At 49.5% G+C, this 12,031-nt stretch overlaps 1 protein-coding gene across 2 annotated transcripts in view; it reads right to left on the reverse strand.

Annotated features, from left to right (window-relative positions):
- LOC142880148 (carboxyl-terminal PDZ ligand of neuronal nitric oxide synthase protein) overlaps window positions 1-12,031 on the reverse strand; it is a 35,668-nt gene that overhangs the window by 22,586 nt on the left and 1,051 nt on the right. For both annotated transcript variants that reach the window (XM_076013847.1, XM_076013846.1), the window contains exon 2: window positions 11,214-11,285. In XM_076013847.1, coding sequence (XP_075869962.1) covers window positions 11,214-11,285 — 72 coding nt within the window. The remainder of the gene's footprint in view (window positions 1-11,213; window positions 11,286-12,031) is intronic.

Below are 12,031 nucleotides of genomic sequence, written 5' to 3' on the forward strand. Positions count from 1 at the left end.
TGCTCTCATCCAGGCGAGTGCAGGTCTGTCCGAAAGCAGCATCGTCTGCCAGCGCGGCGGTCAGAGTAATGGGATTACCGCTACGCTAAAACCCAAGAACTTAAGAGCCGAGTCGAGGGCAGCTATCATATAATTACACCCTTGATCAACAGGGGGCGCCACAAGTTGGCGCGGCAGAGGAAAATGTGCTCTCCGAGCTCTTCGCCAAACTGCGAAACAATTCCTTACTCATTTATCATTCCGGGAGATTTCAGATTTTTTTTTTTTGCTAATTTTAAAACGCTCCGCCCGCTCCCCTCGGTGCGGCTGGCTCCTTCCAGTGAGTCACTGTCCCACATTCTGCACGAGCAAAACAGCCCAAGTGTGAGCGGAGCCGTTGAGGAGAAAACAAAGCGAGGTTCTAAGTGCCTGTTAACCCTCTTTTTAAGGGGACACGGTGTCAATCAGGGGCGCCATCTGTGCCTCACGTGCACACACACACACACACACACACAGAAAAAAAAGCCCCCTTTGGGAGAGGCTTTGGCAGTGTGTGTGCGAGCTCTCACAGAGCCCGACAACCACCCAGCAGCCTAAATCCTGGAGGACCAGCACGCGCTGGACGCTGGACGCTGGACGCTGGACGCTGGACCCGACGTGTCCGAAGGCAAGAGCGTCTCTTCCGTCGGCGGGCGGAAGAGCCGCCGACACTCTGGGAGTCGAGGCAAGACAAACGCGCGGGGGATACCAGATATACGGAGCAATTAAACAGATCAAAGGGACACAGGATCTGCGCTTCGGTGCGACACCGACTCAGACTTAGCGGAAGGAAATGAGAAACGGCGGTGATATCTCGCAGCTCGGCGAGCGCGATGATTAAAACACCCGTCGGAAAGCACGGCGCCGTCGGGTTCTTTTTCCCCCCTGCCCTTCCGCAGACACTGCGTGGGCCTGAAGTGGAGACGAAAAACAAAGCGAAAGCACGTAGGAAGTGCAGACAGAGAACACTGGAGAGGTATCATGCCTTTTATCCCATACAACGCAAAGGCCCATTGTTGAATATTGCCTCGCAAATGCACATGGAGCTCTGCTTCTTTCTCTTCTTCTGCTGTTGCTGTTTGCAATATGCTTTGCCACCAGTAGGTGATGCTAGATCTCACACGCTGGGCCTTTAAGATAACTGCACGCTGGCATTAGAGACAAGGTCAAAGGTGAAAGTAAATTTTTTTCCATTGGCACCACGTACTGTTGACAGTGTAAACTGCTGCTCTCTTCACTAAAAAACGGAACAAGTGTGTGTGTGGCTTTATCTTGAAATGTTTTGTATTTAGTAATTGAATTATTTTTTTTATAAGTATTTAATTCAAAATTAGAGAGAGAAAAGAAAAAAAAAGAGAACACTGAGAAATAGATACATTCTTATCATGGCCCTTTAGTGAGTCGGTTAAAACTGCTGTTCAACGCAACCGTCCCCGTCACAAGAGACCCGCTGCCAAGGTCACGCAAACAGCGCACTTCAGGCAAATAAGAGCAGAGCGCAGCGAGTCCATGACAGCGATTACACGGCTGAGAGGAAACATTCCTCCCGGCGCGCGAACCGCCCCCACATATTGCCCTTTAACTGTCGACGACCATGTAATTAAGTGCAGCGGTGGCTCCACATCGCCATTTGTAGGTGAAGGCCGGCCGGCGGGACAATCAGGCGGAATGACGAGGGAGATCTGGGGATTTATCGCAATCGCCCGAAAGTCGGAATCGGCGACCAGTCAAAGGCAAAGATTAGGCTGCAATCCAGCGGGGGGGGGGGATCAAATTATTCAAAGGAACGAGGGGAAGGGGGAGAAAAAGTACAGAGTTTGGGAAAATACGGAAATATGCTAATGCCTGCAGTGCGCAGTGTGATTAAAGGGCTTATTGGCTGTTTCCTCTATCATTATACATTCAGGTTTTGTGCCCTGACGGGTTGATGTGAGGAGAGATAACAATGTGCTCAATGCTGCAGTTTCTCAAACTTTCTCCGCAGCACCGCGGCAGTGTGCTATATAAACAACGGCCGGGAGGAAGAGGAGGAGGAGGAGGAGGAGGAGGAGGAAGGGAACTTTTCAACGAATCGGGAGCGCGGGGCGAAACATAGCCGGGGATCCGCCTGATCTATTTAAACCCGCCGCAGTCCGAGTGACGCCTGTTAGTCGACGGATGGAGCTCGACGGGCCGAAGCGAGGCGCCGCTAATCTGAGCGACAGCCACATTAGCCTCCTTTGTCAGTTGGCCGGCGCTAGCATGGTTGATTAAAAAAAAAAAAAAAAAAAGGACAGAGCTGTGGCCACTGAAGAAACAAAACGATGGCTATGTTGCCCATGACGCTCTACCTGTCTCACACTACCCAAAGTCAGGTAGCTCCAAGAGACGCTACCCGAGCTAAGCCGCCGCTAGCGATCAAACACCAGCGGCGCAAGTGTCGAAAGCAAAAGGAAACTGTCAGGACGAGATGAGGAAGAGTCTAAAAATTAAACAACAGAGAGACGCAGAGATGAAGGCGGTGAAATCCAGAGCGATCGGAGCCGGAGAACAAGACCTCAAGGCTCTTCCACGTAGCGCACTGGAAGGAGATGAGAAGAAGCAGGATGGGCACGCGGAAAGAAAAAAAAAAAAAAAAGCCCAACCGCGAGCCGTTGAAGCCTTAAAAAAAAAAAAAAAACACGACCTCAAATAACATTAGGAAGGAAGTAGGGCGGCATAACTGCCAGTTTGAAATGTAGCACTTCCCCTCATTACTTCTCCAACAAACTCTGATACAATGGGCCAAGTTGATCCGCCGCCTCATCCCTCAAAATAATTCCTCCTGGCGCAGAAAGTGAGATCATAAACCTGCCCATGGTTGCTGGAGGGAAAATAGACTCACAGCAGATGAATACAGGGTCCTTTAACGCAGCGGGGTTTGTTTTTTTTTTTTCCCCTCAGAGATGATCAATCCGCTCGTTCCGCCTCTCGGTTCTCCAGAATTGTTTAAGATGAACCGCTGAAGTGGGTTTTTTTTTTTTTTTTCTTTATCTTCGCCGCTCTCTGTGCCCTGACCTGCAATTGAAACGTTTTTCAGCGGCCCGGCTGGTCGCCGGGGAGACTCCAGGACCCGAGCAGCAGCCTGGCATTTTGGGTTTCATTCATCTCGTGGCGACAATAGCGAGAGCACGACCCCCCCCCCCCGCCCCCCCCGGCCCCATTCGTTAAAAACCCAAGCAGAGGAAACATCCTTCTGTTGAATTCGCTATTATGACTGGCAACAATGGGGACGCACACACAAACACACACAGCGGAAAAACTTTTCCAGGTTGCTATGCGGGAGACAGACGGCAGCCCGTTCACACCTGGGACCGCAGGGTGAATGTGGGGAAGAAAAAAACCCCCACAAAAACACACACAGCGCCCTGGGGCGACGTGTCAGCAGAACCCACAGGTGCCACCGGCCGGACACTTGCTGGGGTTTGTTGACTCTGCTGCTGTTTGCGCTGGAGATTAGCCGCGGTCGGCCGGTGCGGCTGAGAGCTCGGGCTGCAGAGCCGCCACATCCAAGAAAAAGGAAAAAAAGAAAGAAAAAAAAACACACTTCCTTTACACGGCTGACCTGGTTGAAAATGCCAACCCTGATCAGGTCATGTGACTTGTGTTTGTTTTGCAACCTTTGCAACCCCCACCAGCATTTTCTTAACGGAATAAAAACCTTCAGATTAGTTTTTTTTTTTTTTTTTTTTCTTTCTTAGAAAACAGTGACGTTTTATGATAAAATATGGACGTGCAGGAAAAGAAACAACACGCAGACATGACAAATAAAGCCGAGGTGTGCGTGCTGAAGCTGCAGATGTGACGGTCAAGGATGAAAACTGTGCCCTCAGGTTCCTCAGCGGGGAGGCGAGTTCAAAGCTTTACCAGCTTTAGAAACGCTTTTACCCCCCTCCCCCACACCACACACACACACATACGCACACACACACACACACACACACACACACACACACACACACAGACACACACACCCCGGCTCCCTGCGAGGGGGCGGGAGCTTGTGTACGACTTAAGTAACTGCAGCGACGAACGACAAGGCCGTCCCTGGGGGGCAGATGATGAAAAGCATGGGTGTGTGTGTGTGTGTCCGTGTGTGTGTGTGTGTGTCCGTGTGTGTGTGTGCGTGTGACACAACGCCGGAGGAGGCGGGCCACCACTGGCCACCTGCCTGTCCGGCCATGTGAGAGAAGACCTGCCGTCTCTGTCACGCGCCGCCACACAGCGAGGAGGCGATTTATCTCAAGGTCGTCGAGAGGTTCAAGAGAAAATCGCTGCTGCTGCTGCTGCTGCTGCTGCTGCTGCTGCTGCTGCTGCTGCTCAACTTTTTCAAAATAGTGATTTTGCAGAAGAAAAAAAAAAGCAGCGCCCTTAAAAACCACAGAAGAGAACGGTGTAGGAACGAGACCGTAAACGGCTGCTGCTGATGAGATTAGCGCGGTTAGCTAGTGTGAGGCTGTCAGAAGTGGAAGTTTGTGGGTTGCTTTGCTTTTTTTTGCATTCAGTGATGAAGAAAGCTGAGCTGAGAGAGTCGAGCTGCCACTGATTTGTTCTATAATATGCAATCAGATAAATCTGATTGGCCTGCTGTTTGCTTTGAGATTAGTCCAATTACCTTCCTTCTGTCCTGTTTTTGTGGGTTTTTTTTTTCTTTTAAACTTTTCCACTTGTGCATCGTGCAGCACAAAATATTCCATTTGTGCTGCACAGTTCCCCCAAAAACTTAAAATCAATTTACAAGTCTGGGTCACTCTTTGTTCTGGGGTTTGATTCAGTGGCAGTCAGCCGGGTTGCCAGATCCAGAGGACCTTGTAATCACATTGGGGGGGGGCTCCCTTACAGTAACGCTGGGTCAAAGGATAAGCCTGATGCTTATTACTCCCTAATAAACGACTAGACACTTTTTTTGCTCCAGATTGAACGCGGCACCGCGCTGACCTCCGCGTACGCAACTGGCCGTGACCTCAGGCGGCCGGGGCTAATTCTAATTCGGGAGGGTTGCGGCTGACCGACCGCGTGTCCGATAGCTGCCCGGCGCCTGCGCTTAAAGATTTTATTGAATCTGTGAAGTCTTAATTAGGCCAAAAAACATTTGTTGTCGCTGTTGCTTCCTTATTTTTTTTCGCTCAGATCCGCTAGCTTACTCGATGTCAACCCGAACCCCGACCCCGACCCTGAACATGTGACAGTCCTGCCAAAAACCGGGACAGGTGACCATCTGGTACGCCGCAACGCTACGTATATCAGCTAATACAGGTTTTTGCTAAACCCTCACGTGACCTCCAACAACGGATCAAGCGGAGGTTGAACGCTCGCTCGTGGACTTATCCGTATCAAACGGCAGCGATTTGAGAGGAGCGGGTCCCCCCCGCCCCCCCTCCCTCCCTCCTTCCCCCCGCCCCCCCGACTGCACCCCTCGACTCGACGTCTCATCCCTTGTCTCGGGGTTTCATCAAAGCTAATCCCCAGCACATGTAGGTCACCCACAGGCCTGCTGTACATCTGTCATTACAAGTTCCCACTGGAAACAATGGAGCCCCCCCCCACAATATGTGTCACGCCGCCCCCCCCCCCAAAATAGAGGTTCACAAATGCGAGTTGCAGGAAGAGCACACGCACACACACACACACACACACACACAAGCTGCTATGGATCTGTGACCCTCCCTGGGGTTAAGCTGCGCTCTCATTCCCCCTCTGTGTTTCTGGGACGGGGTGCAATTGTTATGCAAACAAAAAAAAAAATTAAATAAAAAATTGCGATAATTATGGTTTGTGTTTGTTTGTGTGGCAGCACATGTTCACCCTGCTTTGATGGTGGCCCGCGTCCGAGTCTCACTGAAAAATAAAACAAACAACAATCCCATTTCTGCCACATCATGACTGAGCCGAGCCGAGCCGAGCCGAGCCGGAGGAAAACCAGATCAAAAAAATAATAAAATACAGCCGTCGTTGTTTATGTCGGCCGAGCTAAATGAGATTGCCCTCCCCCCCCCATCCTCCCCCTCTGCCGCTGTTTGGCTGGTTCACAGGTTGTGTAACGCGGGTGAAAGACAAGCTCAAAATAAACAGTGTGAGAGGAGGCGGGATGCTAATGAGCGCGCACGCTTTGCAGCACTGATATGCATATCGCATTTGTTGATGTTTACAAAATCTGCACTCCAGAAGAGCAAACTGTTGGCAGCGCCGCTCGCGCTCGCATTTTCACATGTGAGGCATTAGCGTGGGACGCGGTATCAAGATTCTGCAATCGGCTCTTTAAAATCTCCCCCTCCTGGATGATACTTCACAATGAATGACCTCGTGTTTAAACCGGAGAAATCGTGTATTGATTACTCTGTCCTCTGAATTAATGGCTTTAATTTATGGTCCAAGTGTGCTTGGCTTTAAAGGGGTTCCGAGCTTGTTTGAAGTGTTCACACTGACAAATCAAGTCGGAGGTGATTTGGCTTGAGACGCCCTGAAAGTGCATTAGGATTGGGGATGCAAATTATCTTATCGATCGATTGACGATTCATTGATACGCCGCAATTTTTCCTGAGAACCTAAATTTCACAATGACAAATGTGTAAAGAGCACTTAAATAATGTTGAGGGTCCAATGTGACCCGTTTTCACATTAGAGAACAGTAAAAAAAAAACCTAAACGTTCATACTCTGACTTTAAGTTGACTTCTAATGGGTCGCATTTCAACTTTTGTTTTCAAACTTTTTTTTCTAAAGTTGTTTAAAAGTTGTTCTAGGTATACAGCACGCCATTTAACAAAACAAAAAAAAAAAAATCCAATGTAAAATTTTTCAATTAACTGCGACTCATTTAATTGAATCGATTAAATCCTTCATCGACAATGAATCGATAATCGATTAATTGTTAACGTCCCTAATTAAGATGATACAACTTTGGTTGTTTTAGGGAAAAGCTTTTTCCCTTTCATAGTTTGAGTTTCTTCAAGTCTAGAGCCATCCCAGGACTTTTATATGTGTGTGTGTGTGTGTGTATATACACTGTAGATATAGAAACTGAGAGCAAACATTCTGTTGCATCCGCTGACAGGTTCGCGTTGCCCGTTTTCCCACAACACCCGTAAGTCATGACAGCTCGGCATACTCTCCAAGGTGAACTGGACCGATCCAAACACGGGAGGACCAGTAGGGGAGGGAGGGGGGGGGCGAAATAAAAAATAAAAAGTCGAGATTTCGGCTTCTCACAGACGGAGTTCTTGTCGTGAGACGCAAGGACAAGCGAGGAGAGGGGATGAGAGGGGAGAGGAGGGGAGGAGAGAGGAGGGGAGGGGGAGAGGAGGGGAGAGCCGTGTGATTTTTCGCAGCGAGCCCCTTGGCAGGCGCAAGAAGGAGGCTGCAGCCTGACGGACATGAGAGGGAGGCTTAAAATCCCATTAGGGCTCCCTGATCGAAATTCAAAAGGGGAGGCGTCGCGCAGCGGCGGCAGCGGCCGCCCTCGGCCCTCAAATCTATTCCTGTCAGCGGCGGAGTGGATGGCGGAGACGGGCCGGACTCAGACGGGGGCTATTTTGGGGTGGCGTGAGGGGGGGGGGGGGGTGAGAGGCAAACAGAGGAGGCGGAGGAGGAGGAGGGGGAGGAGGAGGGAGAAGAGTGAGATAGCAAAGAGTTGGGAGAGGAGGAAAAACTCTCCTCCTCTTCCTTCCGTCCTAAAACAGCAAGAGCAAAGATTCTTCTCAGCAACACCAGGACTTTATTTTGTTCCCCTCAAAACTGGGAAACCAAACGGCCGGGACGCAGAGCCGCGCCCGCCGCCCCTTTGTTGCTCCCTGTTAATCACATATGACGGCCGCTGGAAACAAAGGGGGGGGGGATCCGCCATAGAGACTTTCTTCTTTCTTTCTTTATCGACTAAACAAAAAAAAAAAAAAAAAAAAAAAAGGAGTCCGCGGAGGAATTTCTGTGCCGTTAGTCAAACTCAATAGGAGACAAATTCCTAGGAGGTCGTCGCGGTGGGAGGGGCCCGGACGCCGGGCCTGAAAGGATCGGCGGGGGTGCAAAGAAGTTGCGTCTTTGGCGGCGGCGGCAAAAAAGGGAAAGCCTGAGTTGAGGACTCAACTAGCGCCGCTCCCCTCTCCTCCGATTTGCGCCGGCGCTGATGTTTCGGGTCGCTGCTCGCGTCAGCAGCGGCTAAAGTGATTAGCTCCCGGGACGACTGTGGCTCTGCCAGCCACCGTGGTGCAACCCCAGGCAGCTTCCAGGACCTCCTCTCTCTCTCTCTCTCTCTCTCTCTCTCTCTCTCTCTCTCTCTCTCTCTCTCTCTCTCTCTCTCTCTCTCTCTCTCTCTCTCTCTCTCTCTCTCTCTCTCTCTCTCTCTCTCCCCCCCCGACGCTCAGTCGCTTCACTCCACCGCCCTTTAATCTCGCGCCCAGTGTGCCAGCGCCAAGCCCGGTTCCTCAGATGGCAAAAAAGTTTGAGATTTTAAATTAAAGACAAGGCCCGTCCGTCTAGTTTATTTATGAAAGAGGAAGGAGGAGGGCCGGTAGGAGTTGGCGGAGATGGGGGAGGAGGGTAATCGTGTTCTGACTTGGCAACCGACTTGGAAGCTTGGAAATGAAAATCTCACGTTTCTCTTCAGTTCACCCTCCAAAAAGAAGTTATTGGCAAAACAGATCGCTTTACTCTTTGCTTCCATGTGGGTGAAACTGAGGCTGAGGAGACACATTGGATGAAGACATGCAGATTATTTCAACCTCTTTTAACTCTAATCTGGAAGGAAGGAGGCACTGGACAACTCGGCCAGTCTGAGGGGCCAAAAACCTGCAGGACTTTCAATAAACAGTTGCGACGTTGCTGTGATTCCGCCAGCTGCAACTCTTGTTTGGTGGTATTTTTTCATTTCCCTCTTCGCTTGTTATGTTTCTCCAGTCTTTCCTCCAGAAAAATCTGGATCGCAAAAACACGACGACAAAACCCGAGGTGCCTCCAGAAGACGCAAAGTGAGCGTCAGGGATGAGGCGGACGCTGAGCCACTCTGTCTTGCGTCAGTCCGACGCATTTCTGCAACTTCCTGTTGAGCAGAAACCTTCACGCATTTAAAGAAAAGAACCCCCGAGCACCCCCGCACCAAGTCGGCGCCGCAACTAGCCTCGAAAATAGCAGCCGCGGCTCTGCGCCCTGCCAGAAGATATTAGAAACGACACTCAGGGCAAATTAATAAGTAAGAAGTTGTTGTTTTGTGCGTGTGCGTTCCGCCCTGCATTGTTTACTTTGCCCCCTGCGACTATAGAAAGCTTTACGGAGCAAAAACCCAGGGCAGGGTCGGACCCCATACAACCCATACACTGGGCTGAGGTTTAAATACGGCGAGTCATTCATTATTCATCCGAGGCTTTCTTTCAACCTCCAGGGAGCTCAGTGGGCGGCGGCGAACGGAGCCAAACGTGTGCGCGTTTCGCATGTGAGACGCAAATAAACGTGAGTGGCGCAGGAGGCGAGCCGCCGTAAAAATAGACGGTCGGTAAGAGAGAAAAACACACATAAAAAAACTTTTGTGATTTTTTTTTTTTTTTTTTTTTTTTTAAAGCGCTCATCTTTATCGAGCATTGACGGAATCAGGTGAGGTCCGTCTGTGGACAGTTAGAATAGCCTGCGCTAAATGACGATTTGCTGTGTGGGAAGAGGTGTTTGAATGAGGTCCGCATTGGGTGGCATTCACGGGAGGTGGGACTACCTGATGCGGACGGATACGTCTCACCAGCCAATCAGGATTGGTGTAATTTTCATCTGGCATGCTTCCTGACTGTGCGTCTCTGCACAAAATGTGAAGGTTTCGCTTTCTATTCGTTCATCGTTGTTCAAGAGGATAGGAAAAAACTTTTATTTTGAAAGTGATGTTTGGTGGAAAACAGTTAAGTTTGTCACTTTATCCACAGGGGGGATTCATTTGTTTTTGGTTCTGAAGTTTTCACTTTCTTCCCAAATAAGGGAACTTCCTCTTTGTTTATGAAGAACTTCATTTTCAAGTGAAGTTTGGTGAATCCCAAGGGATTCTTCATTGTTTGGTCAAGAAGCCTGTAAATGTTGTCACTTACAGTGTCTTTCAGTTGCACTTCATTCCCAATAGGGAAGTTTGTTTGCGATTTTTCTGGAAAAAAAATAAACATGAAATATTTCAAATAATTTATTCCCATTGTCTTTTGTAGTTTGACCAACAAAAAAAAAGAATCGAAATCGAAAATTGAGTTTTCAGAGAAAAAAATAAATAAATAATGGATTTTATTTTTGTCCAAAATCGCCCATCCCTCGTGATAAATCGAGCCAACATAAGAAAAGAGAAGAAGGCGTCCTGCCTGGACCTGCTGCTTTTACGATCTGCCCCGAGGCTGCAGTACATCATCACGACCAGCAGGGTTTCTACCTTCGGGCCTCTCTGGCTCGTCAGCGTGTGACACTCAGCCAATTAAATGGAACAGATCGTTAAAGTCAGATCAGGTCGCTTCGCCTTAAAAACTGAGCTTTCGCCCCCAGGCGTGACCTCCTAAAAACAAGGCAAGGCAGCAGAAAATAAGTCAAACTCAACAGCTTCGGTCTGGAAACGCGAGCATTTTTTTTTTAGCGGCGCACATCAGGGCTTTTAGTAGCTTTTAGCCAATCCGGCGTTCCCTCTTCCCGCACACGTCGGCTCGTCTCGGGGCTTAAGAGCCTTGTCATGTCAAAAAAAAGAAAAAAAAAGAAAAAAAAAAAAACCCCGGCGAGTCTGTTGAGTCACAAATTACAGAAGCGCTCCGTCTGACGCGGCGCCGTGTTTTCAGCTCGGGATGAAGTCTGAGACACAGTGGGAGGGAGGAACTGTAACGGGATCGGCGCCGCCGTCTGAATAACGGGGTTAAACAGGGCCAAGTTGGGGGATTATGAGGAGAAGTCGGGGCCAAAGTGGCCACAGGGTCAAAATCTGTGCGGAGGGAGCAGCTCTATCGCTTTCCAAACCTCCGACAAAATTCATCCCTGCATCCTCTGCCGGAAAAAAAAAAAAAAAAAAAACAGCTCCAGCTCCAGCGTGAGTCCCTCCATCCTCAGCGCAGATTCCATCAGACAGCGGCACACTCTTTGTACTCTGCGCGTGTGTGCGTGTGTGCGAGGCTACAGTGCCGCTGCGGAGATACATTTCTCCGGACTGAGACACCGGGCCGGCCCGTCATGAAAAATGCATCTTACCCTGATTCTCCTCATGGCCGCCACGATCTCCATCCGGCTGTTGGGCCGGGGAACGTCCAGGCTGCCCACATACTGTCGGGAAGAGAGGCGAAAGAGTCAGCGGCGGTGACACGCAACGAGGTCAGCAGGGTGCAAGTCAGTCACTCAGTCAGTCAGTCAGTCAGTCAGCAAAGTCGGTGACTGTTCCTCTTGAGTCACAGCACTCAGTCACAGAAAACAGCATGGCTTCATCATTTTTTTTTTTTTATGAATACAATGTGTCACTGTCTGCAGACGCAGTTGAAGTCAATCTGTTACTTTTGTTCTCTTTGCTCCACTTTTCACAAAGTTTATACTCAGAGGGAGCGCTTGACAAAACAGCTCCTATTCAAGTTTGTGACGATAACTCATCTTAGTAGGAGGCTGCAAACAGAGGGCTAACAATTCTGCTTCTTCCTGCCAGGCTGCTGCCCCCCCCCAACCCCCCACCCCCTGAATGGAAGATAAAGCTATCAGTGTTTGTCAAATGCGGGGCATTTAATTCAGTTTCAGTTTCACTTCATTTCACTTGTGTTTCCAAAGCAAAAAAACACACAACTATATTGCTTTGAAAGTAAACATATTTTTTCACTTATACACCAAACTTTTTCTTTCATCATATGCCAGGCAGTCCTCCTCAGAAAGCTCTCTGTGGCTGTCACAGACACACTGTGGGCGACACCGCCGCTGCTGTAGTGAGTATTACTGGAAAAGGTTGGGAGAAAAGAAGCTTTTTCCACGTCAGAATTCAATCACGCGTGGAGCCGAGTAGCCACGCAGGTGTCATTTTTGCAATAAGC

Source organism: Nelusetta ayraudi, unplaced genomic scaffold (genome assembly GCF_046127955.1).
Source record: "Nelusetta ayraudi isolate G7.1 ecotype Tasmania unplaced genomic scaffold, CSIRO-AGI_Nayr_v1 ptg000160l, whole genome shotgun sequence".
Taxonomy (NCBI): domain Eukaryota; kingdom Metazoa; phylum Chordata; class Actinopteri; order Tetraodontiformes; family Monacanthidae; genus Nelusetta; species Nelusetta ayraudi.